Source organism: Cynoglossus semilaevis, chromosome 20 (assembly GCF_000523025.1).
Source record: "Cynoglossus semilaevis isolate Cse_v1.0 chromosome 20, Cse_v1.0, whole genome shotgun sequence".
Classification (NCBI taxonomy): domain Eukaryota; kingdom Metazoa; phylum Chordata; class Actinopteri; order Pleuronectiformes; family Cynoglossidae; genus Cynoglossus; species Cynoglossus semilaevis.
In genome coordinates, this window is record NC_024326.1 from 5,609,076 (window position 1) to 5,626,691 (window position 17,616).

The 17,616-nt window shown below is 40.5% G+C and overlaps 3 protein-coding genes across 6 annotated transcripts in view; 2 read left to right on the forward strand and 1 right to left on the reverse strand.

The window, feature by feature from the left end:
* Positions 1 to 10,716, forward strand: part of tgm1l1 (transglutaminase 1 like 1) — a 24,620-nt gene extending 13,904 nt beyond the window's left edge. For 3 of the 4 annotated variants that reach the window (XM_025066088.1, XM_017042323.2, XM_025066087.1), the window contains 13 exons: positions 1 to 273; positions 368 to 559; positions 2,372 to 2,623; positions 4,363 to 4,481; positions 5,610 to 5,717; positions 6,003 to 6,180; positions 6,792 to 6,930; positions 7,348 to 7,540; positions 7,787 to 7,940; positions 8,039 to 8,323; positions 8,533 to 8,693; positions 8,780 to 8,916; positions 9,018 to 10,716. In XM_025066088.1, coding sequence (XP_024921856.1) covers positions 1 to 273; positions 368 to 559; positions 2,372 to 2,623; positions 4,363 to 4,481; positions 5,610 to 5,717; positions 6,003 to 6,180; positions 6,792 to 6,930; positions 7,348 to 7,540; positions 7,787 to 7,940; positions 8,039 to 8,323; positions 8,533 to 8,693; positions 8,780 to 8,916; positions 9,018 to 9,162 — 2,336 coding nt within the window. In that variant the 3' untranslated portion in view covers positions 9,163 to 10,716. The remainder of the gene's footprint in view (positions 274 to 367; positions 560 to 2,371; positions 2,624 to 4,362; positions 4,482 to 5,609; positions 5,718 to 6,002; positions 6,181 to 6,791; positions 6,931 to 7,347; positions 7,541 to 7,786; positions 7,941 to 8,038; positions 8,324 to 8,532; positions 8,694 to 8,779; positions 8,917 to 9,017) is intronic. The other variant, XR_003053036.1, reaches the window with a different exon arrangement.
* On the reverse strand, positions 10,688 to 15,084 carry abhd4 (abhydrolase domain containing 4, N-acyl phospholipase B). Its single transcript, XM_008334213.2, has 8 exons — positions 14,716 to 15,084; positions 13,335 to 13,420; positions 13,141 to 13,245; positions 12,742 to 13,030; positions 11,996 to 12,183; positions 11,799 to 11,910; positions 11,536 to 11,722; positions 10,688 to 11,129 (listed from the first exon to the last, which is right to left on the reverse strand). Exons 1-8 carry the CDS (start codon positions 14,763 to 14,765, stop codon positions 11,040 to 11,042), a joined length of 1,107 nt encoding a protein of 368 aa, XP_008332435.1. The 5' UTR covers positions 14,766 to 15,084; the 3' UTR covers positions 10,688 to 11,039.
* Positions 15,085 to 15,719: 635 nt separating this feature from the next.
* On the forward strand, positions 15,720 to 17,480 carry dad1 (defender against cell death 1). The gene is made up of 3 exons (XM_008334208.3): positions 15,720 to 16,032; positions 16,575 to 16,733; positions 17,281 to 17,480. Exons 1-2 carry the CDS (start codon positions 15,822 to 15,824, stop codon positions 16,703 to 16,705), a joined length of 342 nt encoding a protein of 113 aa, XP_008332430.1. The 5' UTR covers positions 15,720 to 15,821; the 3' UTR covers positions 16,706 to 16,733; positions 17,281 to 17,480.
* Positions 17,481 to 17,616: the final 136 nt, after the last annotated feature.

Sequence of the window (17,616 nt, forward strand, 5' to 3'; positions counted from 1 at the left end):
CGAGCGAAAGGTTGATGGTGAGAAGCACATCCGATGTTGGTCGTTTCCCCGGAGCAGCCCCGCCCACCAGGGTAGAGCTGAGCATCCAGAAAGAGGAAAAGAAGCAGGATGAAGGAAGCTGCCGCCGATGGTTTAGGAAGATGTGCCCGTGCTGCTGTAAGCGGCAGAGCAGCACCTCCTATGATGTGACGGACAAGATCGAGATGGTCAAACCTCCGTCACCGGAGCCTCTGAAGACCAAACCTGAGAATGGAGAGACCAAAGAGGTGGAAGGTAAAAAACAGAATCTGTCGTTGTCATATCACCTCTCAGCAGCTGCACATCCCTAAGTTCCTAAGTTTGATCTCCCACCTCCTCACCCACTCAGACATCAAGGTTTTGGTGCAGTCTGTCGACCTTCTGAGCTCCAAGACCGGCCAGAACAGAGTGGAGCACCACACAGACCTGTATGACGGGGATGAGATGATCATCCGTAGAGGGCAGACCTTCCAGATAGAGATGGAACTGAACAGGCCCTTCAACGCCTCCACTGACAAGCTGCATCTGGATCTGAAGACAGGTACTGTCACGTGCTGCACCAGGAGAGGTCGCTTATCCAACAGATATAATGTGTTTTGACAGTAGGATTGAACTGTAGTACACGGAGAAAACCCATGTACACAGTATTAACATATATACTTTTAAAAACCTTTAGTAGATGCTGGGATACAAACCAATGATCTTCCTGCTGTAAGGCCTGACCACTAACCACTTTTCCCCTGTGTGGACCCTTCAACTAACTCTTCATTGTTTAAACTAATGGTGAATAAAAGAGCATCAGCTGAATTTGTAAGAAAAAATAGAGGTAAATAGTACTCATAATCCAGAGGTTGTGAATGGGTGGCATGAAACCTAAGTCTGAAATCGAACCCACAACCCTGCCAGGTTAAGATAACCGCACTAACTACTGAGTTAGAGCCACACCAGTTAATATTGTCCTCTGTATTGAACCAATCTGGGGGCTAGCATTTACTTTGACGGAAGAGTAAATGGGTTGTTTTTTTTTTTGTAAAAATGGTTAAATCCAGGTGCAGAAATGCTCTCCATTTGGACTGAACAGTTATGAACGTAAAACAAAAATGCTGGAGTACTGCTGTTGTTAGTCTTCATGAGTTGCCAGTCATTGTGAAATCCAGAAGAATGAGTTTTGTTGGAAATCAGTTGGAGAACATTTGGCCAAAGTGCTGTGCAGGGCTGGTAGGCTGAGATTGAACGGTGTTTCACTAATGTCACCAGCTTTGGATTCCACTCTGCTAACCTCCTCTTAACAGTTTCCAGACCTCAGGACACTGAACACCTCCCTCTGGTATTTTCAAACTTCACATGGCAAAGACTCACTGCACTCCTGGGAATAAACGGCTGTTACATCATTGCACAGGATTGATTACTGGCTGCTGATGTAGCTGCACACATGGAAGGGAGGAAAGGAAAGGGCGAATACTTGCGTGTATTTAATAAAGAATGCAAAAAACAAAACAAAAAATCACATACCAAAAAAGTCTAAACTCTTAAAAGGACTAGATTTTCAGACTCTGTCTACGTTCAATAAAGTCGATTCCATTCTTAAGGAGCTGCCATGTTTTTCACTGATATCCTTCAGAGGTGAGAGAATGGAACGTTCTGAGGTCAGAGGAGAACAATGAGATCTTGGTAAACTTCACGCTGCCTCCAGGGACTGGCAGCACAGACCACAGGGTTGCCATGAAACAGAAGTGGTCCGCAGTGACAGCCATTGATTAACAGCCCGGCAATTGCAAAAGATAAACATAAGAGTAATAAAAATAAGACATAGGACACACAAAAAGGGGAAAGAAAACACTGAAGGCAGGAAATTACTAATATTTAACCAAGCCCTGTAAAAACCATCCCAGAATTTTCAGCAATATAGCTAGAAGCTAGCAATTATATCATCATGTTAAGGTTTATTTGAAAATGACTGTCTCTGAGTTTTCTGACACACATGAAGCTACAGTATTGTGTCGGGTGGTAACTTTGTTTAAATTCTTAAAATGCTTTAGAACATCACTGGGAGACTAATGAGATTATGCTACACTTCAGTAAACATGGACCACATGATGGTTGGTTAGTTAGACTGATTCAAGTCACAGTTTCTTCTCATTGCCCAAACAGACACAGACTAGACTTTATTAATAGTAGACCAAAGGTCAGAGGTTGACCTGTGACCTGTTTGTGAAATTTGATTTTGTCCTGTTTTCTAATTTTTGAGTGTGCATTTAAAATCCTCAGGTAGATTCTGTAAGGTTTTCTTTTTTAACTTTTATTCCACGTTATGTCCAAGCACAAAGACTCACATCTCTCTTGTCTGGTGTAGGTCCGCTGCCCATGGTCTCCAAAGGCACCCACATCATCATCCCACTGGTGGAGCATCTGGAGGACGAACGCTGGGAGGCAAAGGTGGTGGAGGAGACTGGCAACAAGATGAAACTGTCGGTCAACTCTCCTGCCACCGCCGTCATCGGTCTGTACGGCCTGAGTGTCACCACCTCCTCTCTAAAGGGCGAGGCCCCCACCACCTACACATGCAGCGAGAACATCACCATGCTCTTCAACCCTTGGTGTGAAGGTAAGGAGGCATCACGTGGAGTTAGGGCAGGAAGGAGAAGAGGAACAGGGAAGAGAATAATCAGGAACAGATCAACCACCGGCTGGATTAGTTCAGACTAGGATTTGTTTTTAAAAATGCTCGTGGTTCAAAATAGTGCAGACGTCGGTTGAACCTTCTGTCCGTGAGAGTTGTCCTGATATAATGTTACACATGGGTGAAAAACTCTGTCCTTGGTGTCGTCCATCAAATGACTCCTGCGTGATCCTGTGAACTCTGGGAGTTACGTAACGCAGATGGCGACGAGTCACGAAGACTGGCGCTTAAGTAACAAATCACACCACTTCTTTACTTCACCATCTGAACTATTTATTTATGTTTCAGCATCATGGCAAATATATATATATATATTTACTCTTCTTCTTATCACTTAGTCACATATGCATAATAAGCTAGACTAGAAATGAGCCAGAAATTAGTTACAATAGACCTCCAGCAAAAACAACAACATAGATACTGTGAAAACTGTAAAGTAAAAAAATAGATAAGCAAATATATAATAAGGAATGTGGTAAAATAAGTCTGGTATTCCTCAACAGGCAGTACAACTAGCTACAGTGAATGTGATGCCTCAGTATGCTGCTTGCTGCTGTTTGCAGCATGAAATTTGTCAGAAAAACAGCAAATTTGCTACGTTGCAAATTTTACAAAAAAAAAAAGGCCAAAGACTGGATTTGATTGAACTGTTGTCATTAATCACAGTTATGATTACCTCCTGCTTTTGGCACTTCATCCAATCTCACTTTCCCTCAGTCAATCTCTAATGCCTGAAGCCGTTTCATTCCCTCATAACAGTCAAAATCCTACATATACCATATAACGTGCAGTGATGTGGTCACACTGTAATCCCCTTCTCTTCTCTCCCCCACTTTTACTCCCACGCTTCACTTACTCCATGTAAGTTCTTCTTTTTGGTGCTCCACCTGTTTTTTTTTGCTATCTCTCATGGTCACTTCCTCCGTCCTTATCCTGTATGTGTATGTGTTCACAGCACATTCCAGAAATGTTCAGTAAAATGAAGTGAAACTCTGAATAATCACAGCCGTCTGATTAAGTCAGATGCACCTCTCTTTTCTTTCTCCTTTTAAATCCTCAAAACTCTACGTTGTGCAGGCCCCCCCGCCCTCCCTCCCTTCCTCTCCCCTTCCTCTCCTCCCTTCGTTCTCTCACAAGCATGACTTCCCTTCTGTCTCACACCCCGTCTCTCATGACCTCTTCCCTCTTCAATCCTGAGCTACTTTTAACTGCGTCTTCCTTTGTCACGTCCCTCTTCCGTACCGTCTGGAAACCACAGAGGAATCAGCAGCAGATAAAAAGGTAGAACAAGGAATAATACATCTGTGAAGCTCGTGTCATGGGGTCACACCCAAATCTGCTGCGGTGATGTCACTCATGCTGGAGAGCCTCATATAAATGAGTCAGGGCCCCCCTTTTCTCAAGGTCTAAGAGGTCTTTGTGTTTCTCCATTTCCTGATGATGGGGAGTCTGGGAGACACGGGGTGTGAATAGGAATTACATTCTTTAAGGGTGTAGTCACTAAGGAGGTGAAGAAAACATGTGATTCTGGGTCACTTTTAACTTCAAATACAGACTAGAGTCACACAGACGCCGTTTGTAAACCAAGGAAGCAACAGTATATGGAGAAAAAGAAATATTTTAATGTTGTTCAGTGATAACTGATGTTACTGGTGTCTCTGCAGAGGACATAGTGTTCCTGGACGATGAGGACGAGAGGAAGGAGTACGTGCTGAACGACACTGGAAGGATTTACTACGGCACCGAGAACCAAATTGGTGCCCGTACTTGGAACTTTGGCCAGGTGAAAATAAAGAGGAAAAAAAATTACAGACATAAAATTTTTTTTTATAACTTGTAGGTTGAAATATGAAGTCATCATGAGTTCTTGCGAATTCATTATAGTATGAAAAAGTACAGAAAATACCCATAAAACCAAAGTGACAATTTCAAAGAATTTATCCTGGAGCCGAAGCTTTCAGACCACAATTCCCTGTGGATCAAGAAAAAAAAAACATTAAGGACAGAATGTCTCAACTTAATTTTTTTAGACACTTCAAAAAAAAAAAATTAGGACAGAATGTCTCAACTTAAATTTTTTTTAAAATTTTTTTTGAGACTTCGAAAAGGGGGTTTGTGGCCCCTGACAGGTCCACAGAGGTACTCTAAAGGGTCATTGTGATTAATTAGACATATTAAACCGAAATTAAATGTAGGCAATTATGCATTAATACACTTTTTTTTAAAATGTAGCTGCCCATATTATAAAAGCACCAGTTTAGTTATCATGCAGTTGACAGACAGACAGTGTTAGCTTTGGCTTTGGTGTCAGTTGGGTTGTTTATAATTGGCAGTGGGAAGGCCGTAGTAATCAATCTTTAAATTCCTAAAATAAAAACAAAAACCTGGTCCTTTAATTCCTAAAATAAAAACAAAAACCTGGCCCTTTAGATGATCTACATTAAACTAACAACATCTCACTCTTATACTTTTATGATGAAAACTACACGTAAATCTGTATTAGAAAAAAAAAACAAAACAGTGAGACATGTCTTAGCCTGAGAATCTCTGTTTCATTGTAATGTATGAGGCAGTGTACAGGCTGCTACTTACGCACTTCTCTTATAAAAATTAATTCAGTCTGAGATTGGAGCCATCCAGGGAATATAAATTTTCACTTCGAAGATTCACTAAAACCTCAGACAGTTCCTTCCAAACACTGTAGAAATCAAGAAAAAGGAAAACAAGTTATTCATTCATGGCCTACGTTCAGTTTTCCACAAAAACACACACGTGTGTTTTTTATTATTATTATATTTAACCGTCTCTAAATAATGATTGCACAGAATGCACAATGTTCAGTCAGCCTGAATGTAAATGTATGAATGGTAATGTACAATTTATATGATTATTTAATGGGATTTATTTGTAGTTTCATGAAGGAATCCTGGAGGCCTGTCTGTACATCTTGGAAAAGAGCGACATGCCCCCTTCTGGTCGAGGTGACCCTGTCAATGTGGTCCGAGTCATTTCTGCTTTGGTAAGAATGTTGTCTGGCTTTTTGGCCAACATGAATGCACTGGTAAAACCTAGGGCTGTGTATTGGCTAGAATGTTGGCCGATACGATATGTATCACGATATATTGCGTTTTTTTTTTTAACAATTTAATTGTAGTAAAACTGTAATCAAAAGAAGAAATAAAAGAAAAAGAAATGTTACTTAAATGTTAATTAAAAAAAAACTGTACTGTGCTGTAGAATATCAGTACGGTATAGTGAAATGTCCCAATAATGGCTAATATATTTAAAACTAAACCTTTTTCAGATCAATGCTCAGGATGATTATGGAGTTCTGGTTGGAAACTGGTCTGGGAAGTACTCTGACGGCGTCTCCCCGGCTGCGTGGAGCAGCAGCGTGGAGATCTTGAAGAAGTACCACTCATCCAATGGCACGCCAGTGTGTTACGGACAGTGCTGGGTCTTCTCTGGGGTCACCACGACAGGTGAGTGGGCGGGGTCAAAATAGTGACAGTGTTTATGAACACAGGCCTGGATCTTAGTGGGTGATGGCTGCAGGAATGGGAAGACATGGTGTATTTGTGTGGCATGTGATCACACACACACACACACACCTCAGTGTTGTGCGTGTCCCAGGCCCGAATGTAAATTCAGTTTGATTAACATTCTGTCAGTGATCCTACACCTGACCTGCTGGGGGTCAGCTGTCACTGCAGCAGCAGCAGAAACATTTCATTCATTCTGCACTCACGACTGCACCCTCCCCCAAACCCTCTCTCCCTCTCTCTCACACACATGACAGCACAAATCTGGGCTCCAAATAACAAAAGTATTTTGGTAGTAAAAGTACTTGGTCTGACATTCCTGTCGTGTCTTCTACTTTTATCACAGATACAACCACACACGTGTTGCTTTCATTCATTTATGCGAAAAGAAATTAACTTTGTTGAAGTCGGTCTTCAACAGGGTGTTCTTGACTCTTTGGGTGCCCACCAAGTACTGCAGGGGGATCGGTACTAGCTGGTACCAGTTCCTTATGTCCTTCAGGTTGCTGGTCTTTGGGATGAAGTTGATTTCGCTTTGTCTTTGTCTCCAGTTCTGCGCTGCCTGGGAATCCCAGCCCGCAGTGTGACCAACTTCCAGTCTGCTCATGATACGGACGTGTCCCTCACCACTGATGTGTACTTGGACGAGGAAATGGAACCACTAGACTACCTCAACAATGACTCCATCTGGTAGGATGTTTAACTTTATAAAGTCAACACCACCGTGCCCTTAAAATGGAAAATTGCTCGCCGCTAATTCCATACTTTAGGAATGCAACGTATATTTAGATCAGCTTCCTAAACTGACCTGACCCAGAGATGCCATTGACTTTCAATTACCCACAAATCCTGCCTAACAACTGCTCAACCTGACTGGTTTTTTAACTTGACTTGACTTTAACTTGGACTTTCAATTACCCACAAATCCTGCCTGACAACTGCTCAACCCGACTGGTTTTTTAACTTGACTTTACAGAAATCTGCCCCTGGGCTTTGTACTATATAGCACTGAGCTTCTGGTCATTTGTGTAGCTGTTTACCCTCCACAATAAAATTGGTCTCTTTAAGTGCAACATTAAATGAACACGTTTTACTGCCCTTCTTCAGGAATTTCCACGTATGGAATGACTGCTGGATGGCCAGACCAGACCTTCCTCCTGGATATGGAGGCTGGCAGGCGGTGGACTCCACTCCACAGGAAACCAGCCAGGGCACTTTCCGCTGCGGTCCTGCCTCTGTGAACGCTATCCGCTCTGGCCAAGTCTACCTCAAACATGACACTCCCTTTGTCTTTGCTGAGGTGGGTACTGTTTGGTCCAGTTCCAAGAAACATTTGCTTCTTGAACCGACTCACCTACTGAATTTGGTTGGGTTGACTTTTTTTGGGGGGGTTGCTGTAGAAACATCATCTAAAGCTCAGTTCTCAGAAATATTAAGTTTATCATGTTTTGGTTCCTCAAAACGTGGGGTTTGTCGATGCACATTAAAATGAACTCATTCTTAATGTCTGGTGTTTGAACTTGTTTTCCACATTTTTCCACATCAGGTCAACAGTGATAAGATCTACTGGCAGAGGAACTTGGACGGCACCTTCAGCCAGGTGTACACTGAGAAGAAGGCAGTCGGTCACTGTATCAGCACCAAAGCAGTCGGTTCTGAAGAGCGAGCTGACATCACACACCTGTACAAACACCATGAAGGTAGTGAGAACTTCACTGCCTGCACTGATGTTTCAGACACTTCTTTCAAGTGTGAACGTTTTCATTTGCTCATTTTGAACGCCGTCTTCTCTATCCAGGTTCAGATGAGGAACGCATCGCTGTGGAGACAGCCTGTCGCTATGGCAGCAAGCCAGATGTTTACTCCACCGCCATGGCAGAGGACGTGGGTGTGGAGGTGAAGATGGAGGGTGAGGGACCCAGGATGGGGGCCGATGCTAAGCTGAGCATTGTGGTGAAAAACCAGAGCTCTTTTCCCCGCAAGGCCACACTGCACAGCCAGGTGGCGGTCATGTACTACACCGGTGTTCTGAAGGGAACCATCAAGAAGGATCAAATACCTGTGGAGCTGATGCCCAATGAAGGTCAGCATCGTGACACGTCCGGCTACTTTAATGCACGACATAAACTAAGAAACACAATCTGCTGAGAGTCATTGGAAAAATGTTACACATTTGACTCATTTGAGGTCCATGAAGGGGTACAGTCTTATTGAAGCACTGAGCAGAGGAAACAAAACAAAAAAAAGACTTTTAGCTGAGTTGTCTGTGTTCATTTTTGTCTTCCCACATAGAGAAAACCATTGACTGGGTGTTGCCATACCAGCAGTACCAGAACCAGCTGGTGGACCAGGCAGCACTGATGCTAACTCTGTCTGGAAGAGTCAGTGAGACGCAGCAGGTGTTAGCGAAGCAGACCACCTTCAGGCTGCGTACACCCGACCTCAGCATCACGGTGAGTGGGAGGTTCGATAGTATCATTCATTCATCTTGATCCAAAATGCTGTGAATCTCACCTTTTTCTTCTTCTTGTATTTGCAGCCTTTGGGAGACGCCATCGTTGGCAAGGAGATGGCAGCAAAGATCATCTTCACCAACCCGCTGCCACGAACACTGAAGGACGTGGTGTTCAGAGTAGAAGGCCTGGGTCTGCAGAAGGGACATGAAGTAGTTGTTGGGTAAGAAAAGAACATTTTTAAAATTTGTATTTAAGATTTTTAAATATTTTTTTAACAATTTGAGTCCAGAATTTAAATCCACAATTGCTTTTCCTTCACAGTGACGTTGGTAGTAATGCCACCGTCACTCTGACAGAGCACTTCATCCCCATCCAGGCCGGAGCCAGGAAGCTGGTGGCTTCACTTGACTGCAAACAGCTCACACAAGTGCACGGAGTGGCCGACATCGTTGTTCTTGAGAAATGAGAAAAATGTGAACACCTCACTCCTGCCTTTTTACTTCAGTTCTAGAAACTATCAACTAAAATCATTTATCTATAGTATATGGGGTCTGCCGGGAGCCTGTTTTGTGTATTTTATACAGTATAATCTGAAGATTTTCTAAAACTACGTCTAGAAACTCAACCACTGTAGCATTATCAAAAATTGTGATTTTTTTTTTGTACTTGAAATACTATAAATGTATGGCTTTAAAGAGCTAAACCTGTGGTAAAGAAGTTAATTGTAGCATGTTTAACATTGACAATTAGAAATGATTCATACGTAAGATTAACCAGTTTTTAGACTGATGAGTTAGTGCATGTGAAGGCACTGATCACAGCGTGTGAAGGTTCAGGCAGGGTTTTGTGCTTAAAGTCTCATTCGAGTTAGAGTAAAAATATCTGGACAAAATGAACATTTTGTGGCTTCAATGAAGGAAGGGTACTGTGAAGTGTTTTGTTAGAGGCACATTTTTTTAACTTTGAAACCAGAATATTTTGTGACTCGATGTCAAAGGTCAGAATCATTTTAGAACAAAAACTGAAATCTTCTTGGTAATCTTTTATTTTTACTGAACTTTCTTCTGTCTCTGTGGTTGTCGTTGTTGCCATGTTTGTCTTTTGTTGATGTGTCTCTCTGTGTGTAACTGAACTGACATCAGCTTTGCAGTATTAGGTAAGAGCACATTCAAACACAGACCAGAGCAGCCCGAGTCCTGAGGTGTACAGGCCGCAGCCTGTTTAACGTCAGCACTCGAAGAACAATGTGAAGGAACTTATTTTATTAACAATGCCATTATTTATCTATTTCATCTTTATTTAGCAGAACCGTTTTATGTTTGATTTTTGGTAATAAAACGTCCACTGAAATCACAGCTTTGATTAATGCATTTTCTTTTTTAGTCTGCATACATCATCAGACACACCTTGTAAATGTTGAAGGGAGGAGAACATGATGTCATGTAATCCACGCATCAGGAGGAGCAAGTGTCAGCCTGTAAAATACCATCTCTGCGAACTCCCCTGCCTTGTTACCGTGCTGTATCAAAGATCACTCAGTGAACTTCATCTAGTGTCTGTAACAAAGACAAATTCTGTGTGTTTGTTTTGTTATATTCTGCAGAATTGTCAGAAAATTGGGAACTTGGCTCCTCAATAACCTCATTGCATCAATGGATGTTTTTCCCTTCACCGAAATCATGGCAAAGAGCACATGCTGTTTGAAAACAGTTCTCCAACAGTTCAAGATAAGCCATGTTACCAGTATTTCAGGTTTTCCTGTCACTGATTATTCAACATGTCTATGTCTTTATGCTGTGTTTTTCGAGTTTGGGATTTTATTCTGAAATGTACTTTTATTTTGACAGCATTTTACACAAGCTTCTTCTTTGGGCTTTGTGGCAAAAACTGAACCCCACAGATCCTTGGAATAACACTTGTTGCTGACCTCTGCTGGCAGGGCTGTAAAGTACAATGAGGTAAGATCCTGGTGCAATAGAACGGCGTCAAAATAAAAAAAAACAAAAACATTTTATTATTTCCAACAATATAAATGTAAATAACAGTTCAGTGCGAATGCTACTGTAATGTCATGGGATCAATAAAGTACATCTATCTATTTTAATGTGAGGCACTGGTGAAATGTGCAAACGTAAATTATTTTAAGACAAAAAAACAATTCTGCATGGTCACACTACTGAACACATTTCATTGGGCTATAAATAAACTGGTGCAATAAATACAAAAGTCATACATGTACTACCGCAGTTGATTTGAAAATCATAGTTCACAATGGACTAGCTATGACCATTTTCTTTATAGTGTCTTTGACATACAACCATATACACATACACACTAAGACGGTCAGTTAACAGAGCGACATATATTTTCCACCGCTCTGTTGAACTCTTCTGGTTGATCAGCATAAACGTGGTGAGAGGCTTTCTGTATCAGCTGTGTGGAAAAAGGAAAACCGACAGTTACAGCAAGAAGTTTAGCTCAGCTTTAGAAAAAAAAGAGCATGGTTCCTACAGATGTAAGACATACATTTAGATGCATACATTTCAGGTTGGTTCACAACCAATCAGGTTTAATTGTCCTTAAATGATTTCCTAAGAAGAAATCCGGTTTTATAACTTGCAACAATCAGTTTCTTACTGTAGGCGGATCCTAACCCTCCCCCAACCATTTAAATATTCTTCTATTTAGGTTGCATCACTCCCACCTGCTGGATTTATTTCTATGCAGATTATAATGTTTACGATACTGCGGTGTAAAACTAAATTAAATGCAATCAGCCATGACTGTTTTTTGTGATTAAATGCAATCAGCCATGACTGTTTTCTCTGTTTCCACTCACCATCAGTTTGGTGAAGGCTGGGTTCCTAATCTGGATTACTCTCTCTCCAGATGAACTGTCCACCCAGGAGTATTCTCCGTAGAGCATGGTGACGGGCATGGAGGAAGGCAGCAGGTGAACCCGCTGCAGCATGGGCCTCTTAGCCCAGCCCAGAGACTCGGACATGGCCCGGAAGCCCACCTCACCGCTGTGGGAAGGAAGATGAGATAAAAATCAGGTTTGGGTTCTTTTTGGTCAAATTGCGGCCCTTTACGACGGTTTACCTCGGATTCTGTGCGTTACAGTGATAGATGTACTGCGTCATGGTGTCATCGTCAAAAAGGTCTTCAAACTTCCTTTTGAAATCAGGACGGAATCTGTTCACCAAGCCAGGACCTGAGTTGGAGGGACAGTGTGATGTGAGTGAACAGAAGCTTCACGCAGCAGAGCTTCTACATCCATTAACACCACTGTGGCTCACCCCACGGCCCCGCAGCTCTGATGACAGCCAGTGGATTAAAGTAGGAAACCACCATTGCAATAGCTTTAATCCAGCGTGGAGGCGATGGCCTCTTCACCACCTCCGCCCCCTGACCTTGGCTCTCCTGGTTCTTTGTCTGAGGTCGCTCAGGAAAACCCCATGGGTCAACCAAGATTAGATGAGACACTCTGGAAGGAAAAGAAAACCACAAAGAGGTTTCTTACATAAGCTGTCGCTCGTTTTTATACCAACTGTAATAGAACCAGCATGAGACAGTGTGCAAATGGATGTTATTTAAACGTTCCTCTGTGCTACCTGAAAGCATGAAAATGCAAGGTCAACATTTAATATTTTTTCAACCACGTCTGCAGATTTCTAAAAGTGCTTCACAACAAGGTGAGGAGTAATCAAAGGACTGGGTCAAGAGACTCCTGGAATATCTGAAAGCCTGTTTATAAAATCTCATGTAAAGAACTTTGATGAGAAAATGCCAGGCTTTCAAAGAACAAAGAAAAGAGCTTTGCTGTAGGTGTTTTAACGTACGACAACCTGCAAAAAGCAAATTTTACAGTAGTTAAATATTATTCACCCTTAAAATGATGGCGATTTTGATGTTTGGTTAACAGCAAAACTGTTAGTCAGAAAACCTTACAAACAATCACAGGGAAAAAAATGAAAACTAGTTTAACAGTTTTTTTAATATCTCATAATGATTTTGATGTGAAGTTACTTTTAACCATCACTACCTAGAAGGGTACTGGATGGCGTAGGATGTGGCGAGGTAGCCCCCCAGGCTATGGCCCAGCAGAATCATGCGATCCAGGCCTACAGACTCTCTCCACTGTTCAATGGAGTTGACAAACTGCTCCTCTGCTTTGGCAGCATCCGAGGGAAAGGAAGGCCTGGAGCTACGGCCAAAGCCCAAAAGGTCGAAGGCGTGGACGGGCCTCGATCGGCTCAGTGCGTCAAGGTTTCTGATCCAGAGTCCAACTCCACCTCCAAACCCGTGGACCATCACCAGTGGAGTCTTAGAGGCTACGGAGTCACAACAGAGGAATTTCATCAGTGAAGTTCATACAAACATCAACGTCCAACAGGTGCACAAACAAACTAACGATGCACAAAAACCACAATGACGTTCATACTTGCAGGTTTAGGTTTAGGAGCCTCCTTATTGGTCAGGCTCAGAGTCCATATACGATCCTGGTTGGATAAGGTTACAAATCTGGCCCATAGGTTATTCTGGATACCTGTCGAGATCAAGTAAACGTTTACGAATGTAAAATGAGTTCGACTCTGTTAATCCTGTCATTAATGATGCTTGAACCAGTTTTCTTACAGGCAAGAATCTTGGACTCTGTGGTCTTCAAAATGGACATGGAGGTCGGACGCCACGAAGGCCACCAGCTCCCGAATGAACTTGTCCTGAGAGCAGAAGAATTCGAAGATGAGGAGACGTAAGGAAGATACAGGTTTCTTTTTCATATATTTATTTGTTGTTAACAGTTCTCATGTTGACTACATTTTATTTATTAATATAATTTATTGTCTTATTTAATATTCCTACAATTTCTTGGCTAACTCACTAATTTCCTGACTGATAACCATCTAGCTAATTAGGCTAATTTTAGCTTTTGGTAGATTGTTATTAGTTCAACTAAATGAACTCATATTTTTCTGGACTCCACTCTCTTCTGCAAACTTTTAATTGCTACATGTATAAATGCTAAGGTTAGCACAAGGTCATCATGAGCCCTGGATTTTATGGAAAGTGCCAGGTATTTCCAAGCTCCTGGCTATTTTGACCTTTGGTTCAGTCTTTGTTAAGGCTGTCTCTGGTTCAGGTCCAAGTTTACGTACAACATAGATAGTGACAGTCCATTTGTTTGCAAGAACAACGGTCACGGTGAAAATGAACGCGTTTCCAAACTATCTAACTGTTAGTAGTTACCATAAAAATGGCTGTTTCACTGACTGGACTCAAAAACAAATATTAACAATGTGACAATAATCCGCACCCTTTCTTCTCTGATTGGAGGTGGGAACACTACATAGGTGGGCTCACCTGCAGGCCTTTCAACTGTTTATAAAACTTGCTGAGTCACATTAGTGATTGTTGTGTAACAGCCAGAAGGACCACTAAAGTAAAAATGATTTCCATTATAGATTATACATGATTGAAACCTAATTCTTGATTTATTATAATATTGAATTATTTAATTTACTATAAAAAACAAACAAATACTGAAATAAAAGTAATTGTAGCCACTAGTGTGGGTACATTTTCTATTATTTACATTTAAACCTGCATGTACCTTTTGGTGACCATAGATATTACTCACATTGACAATTATTGCACACTAATAAACATGTTATCAATGAAATTATACCATACAATACTTCATTCACTACACCTCTGTGGTGCCTATGTGTACGTAATGGATTGTAATACAGATAATACTCGGATCACGTGGAGCTAACACACTCCTGTCCGACTTTTGGAGTAATTCCATTATATTGACCAATGATTACAGTAAACACAGTAAACAGTAATAAAGACCACAGTGAAATTGGCACTGGTTTAAATCCGCACAGTAAACAGTAATAAAGACCACAGTAAAACTGGCACACACACACTTAGTTTGTATAAGTTTTTAAGAAGAAAAATATCAACATAGTGTTGTTATATATAGTAATTACACTGAGCTGTAGTCACTCACTCTGTCTCACAATCGTTGTTCACGGGCGCTGTTGCTGTTCCAGGATCCATCGCCGATCATAATATTTTCATTCACCTCAGTCATTAATCGTATATATGAAAGGGTTTTAAATTTACGATAAACACGAGACTGCACCGTGTTTGTAACACTACGCTTCTCTATTGTTTTCGTAACTCCGAAATTCCTCAGTCAGCTGACCTAACACAAAGATCGTCAATGAAAAAGCTGTAACACTCGTCCTCCACAAAGAAAATGACGAGTTTGGACATGCATTATTGGCGTCTACTATCTTATTGTTTTAAAAAGAAATACATTTGTTTTCTATGCTTCTAAAATTTAGACATCTGCTCAACATATAGTAATTTAGAAAATGTAGTATACAGCATCTTTCACTGTAGAAAAAGCTATGAGTGGGCGGAGTCTATTAGTATTTAGCTTCCGGTGAATGACGTAACAGTTCGCCTAAAGTTTTTAAGTCTTATTATAAAAGTAGAAAACATCTTTACAAATACAACTCAACATTTTTTCATGGTAAGAACAAAAATACAACATATATACAAACAGAATTATAGTAAATATAGATAGTTTAAACAAACTATCGTATAATTATGTCGTACCTGTTTACAGGTGTGGACTGTTATAGAAAGCTGTGGTACTACCCCGATTTAAAGTGTATAACACGGTACTTTAATACTATATTAGTTATTTCATATTTAAACATTTCTTTTTTGTATAAAGAAATGCATTTTAATTCATTCTAATCAAAGTTCAGTCTCATGCAGACATATGTAGAAAAAACAATTGCACCTTTGATATTTCCAAACAGTATTGATATAAAATATAAATTAAAGGTAAATATAAAGTAGTTAAACAAATAGATAAAAACAAAGAAAAGTAATTTATGCACGTTTTTTATTTAAATCATAATGGTAAAAATAAAATACAATACATCCGCGAAACATATTCGTCGTTACTTTCCGGTACCAATTACCCGTAGCACCAAGGCGATTTCCGGTTTCTGGGACACGTCACTCATTGGACCGAGGAAAAGAACCGGTGCTAGCTTAGCTTAGCGACGCTTTCAACATCAACCAAACCGTGACACCATGTCGAATTCCGTGATTTCAGTTATCTCCCGGTTTCTGGAGGAGTACACCACCACGACGTCCAACAAACTTAAAGTCGTGGATGCGTATTTGTTGTATATTTTGCTGACAGGTGCGCTGCAGTTCCTCTACTGTCTGCTCGTTGGGACATTTCCCTTCAACAGCTTCTTGTCGGGCTTCATTTCTTGCGTTGGCTCCTTCATTCTCGCAGGTAAGATTGTTTCTCTGGTAGAAATGTGTTTTAATTTGCAAGAGAATGTTATACCACAGTGAATGTGTTTGTGACGTGTTCTTCTTGACTGAAAAGGCTATCAGTAGAGCAGTTAGCTAAGCTAACGAGGAAAACGTACATAATACAGTGTTAATTAAAATAAAAACAGTGATTATTTTATTGATATTTAGTTTTCTCTGCAGAGTTAATGATTTTTAAATGGATTTTAGTATGTTTCTGTGATTCGTTGTACTACGTAGCAGTTTCCTTTTAAATTAATTTTGAGCAGGTTATTCAGAAAAAGTTTTTTGTTCTGTAATCTGTTACACAGAGTAGATTAGATAGAAATAAATAGAACCAGTCGTTGTTTTACAGCTGTATTCACAAAGCTGTGTAGACATAATTAGTACAATTACAATTTGAACATAGGTTAATGTACTGTACAGAGTAAAAGATGTATTTTAAATTTCTATTAAATTACATTACACTTGTGTACTGGGTGGTTGTGCCAACAGTTTTTAACTTGACTTTTTTCCCTGCAGTGTGTCTTCGTATCCAGATCAACCCACAGAACAAAGGAGATTTCTTGTCCATCTCACCAGAGCGAGCCTTTGCTGATTTCCTTTTTGCCCACACAGTCCTCCACTTGGTTGTGATGAACTTCATTGGCTGAATTGACATCAGTGCTCCTCCCTTAGAAGGTGTGAATTCCACTCATTTGTTTATTGTTACTATATATATTTATTTGGTTTCTTACTTAAAAAATATACATGAAATATTTTTACTCGGTTGAGGCTCATTTTGAAAAGTCTCACGTTCTACTAGAATGTTACTGTCTACAGTGATGTGAAGCACATCTCACCTGGATGTCGCCTCCAGTCCCAGAGTGAACAATGAATGTTCTTTTATACTGAAATATGCTATAAAATGAAACACAATCTTGTGCTTTGGGCTCTGTCAGTCACATCCACCGTCCTTGCCAGGTCATTGCTTATTTCTCAACACAACATATCCAGATTGTAAATGCGATAAGGAAGACTTGAGGCTTATTTCCTCCAGAGAGATCCACACGATACCAAATATTGCTTTTGCTCTCCCAGAAAACGATGTTATTAAATTTTCTTTTACACCGGGAGATGGGTTCAAAGGACATTCTGTTTTCTTGTTTCATGTTACATAACTGCAGTGCCACTAACTCCACACACTCTTCTCCATTTTCCCATTATTATTATTTTTTATTCTTTTAAGATCACGACAAGGAGTTCAGAAAAGTCCCCAACAAGACGTGGAGCTGCATCGTCTCTTCGTCCATAAGGAGTCAATTGCATCTTGTCAAGAGTGATGCAGTAAACCTTTTCTTACTGATTTAACTTTTTTTTTTTTTTTCATTTTTGTAATGGTTAAATTTGTAAAGCATTCCCATTTTCGCTGAGGCAAATAAAATAAAATAAAATAATTGTGCTGTTAAAATGAAGCTGTTGTTCTGGTAATTTGTCCTGAAATGTCTTGGTTGAGAATTCATCATTTCAGTAAAGTACATCTCTGGATATGTTGTGATCAGCGTTTGGGTAAGTTTGACTTTTT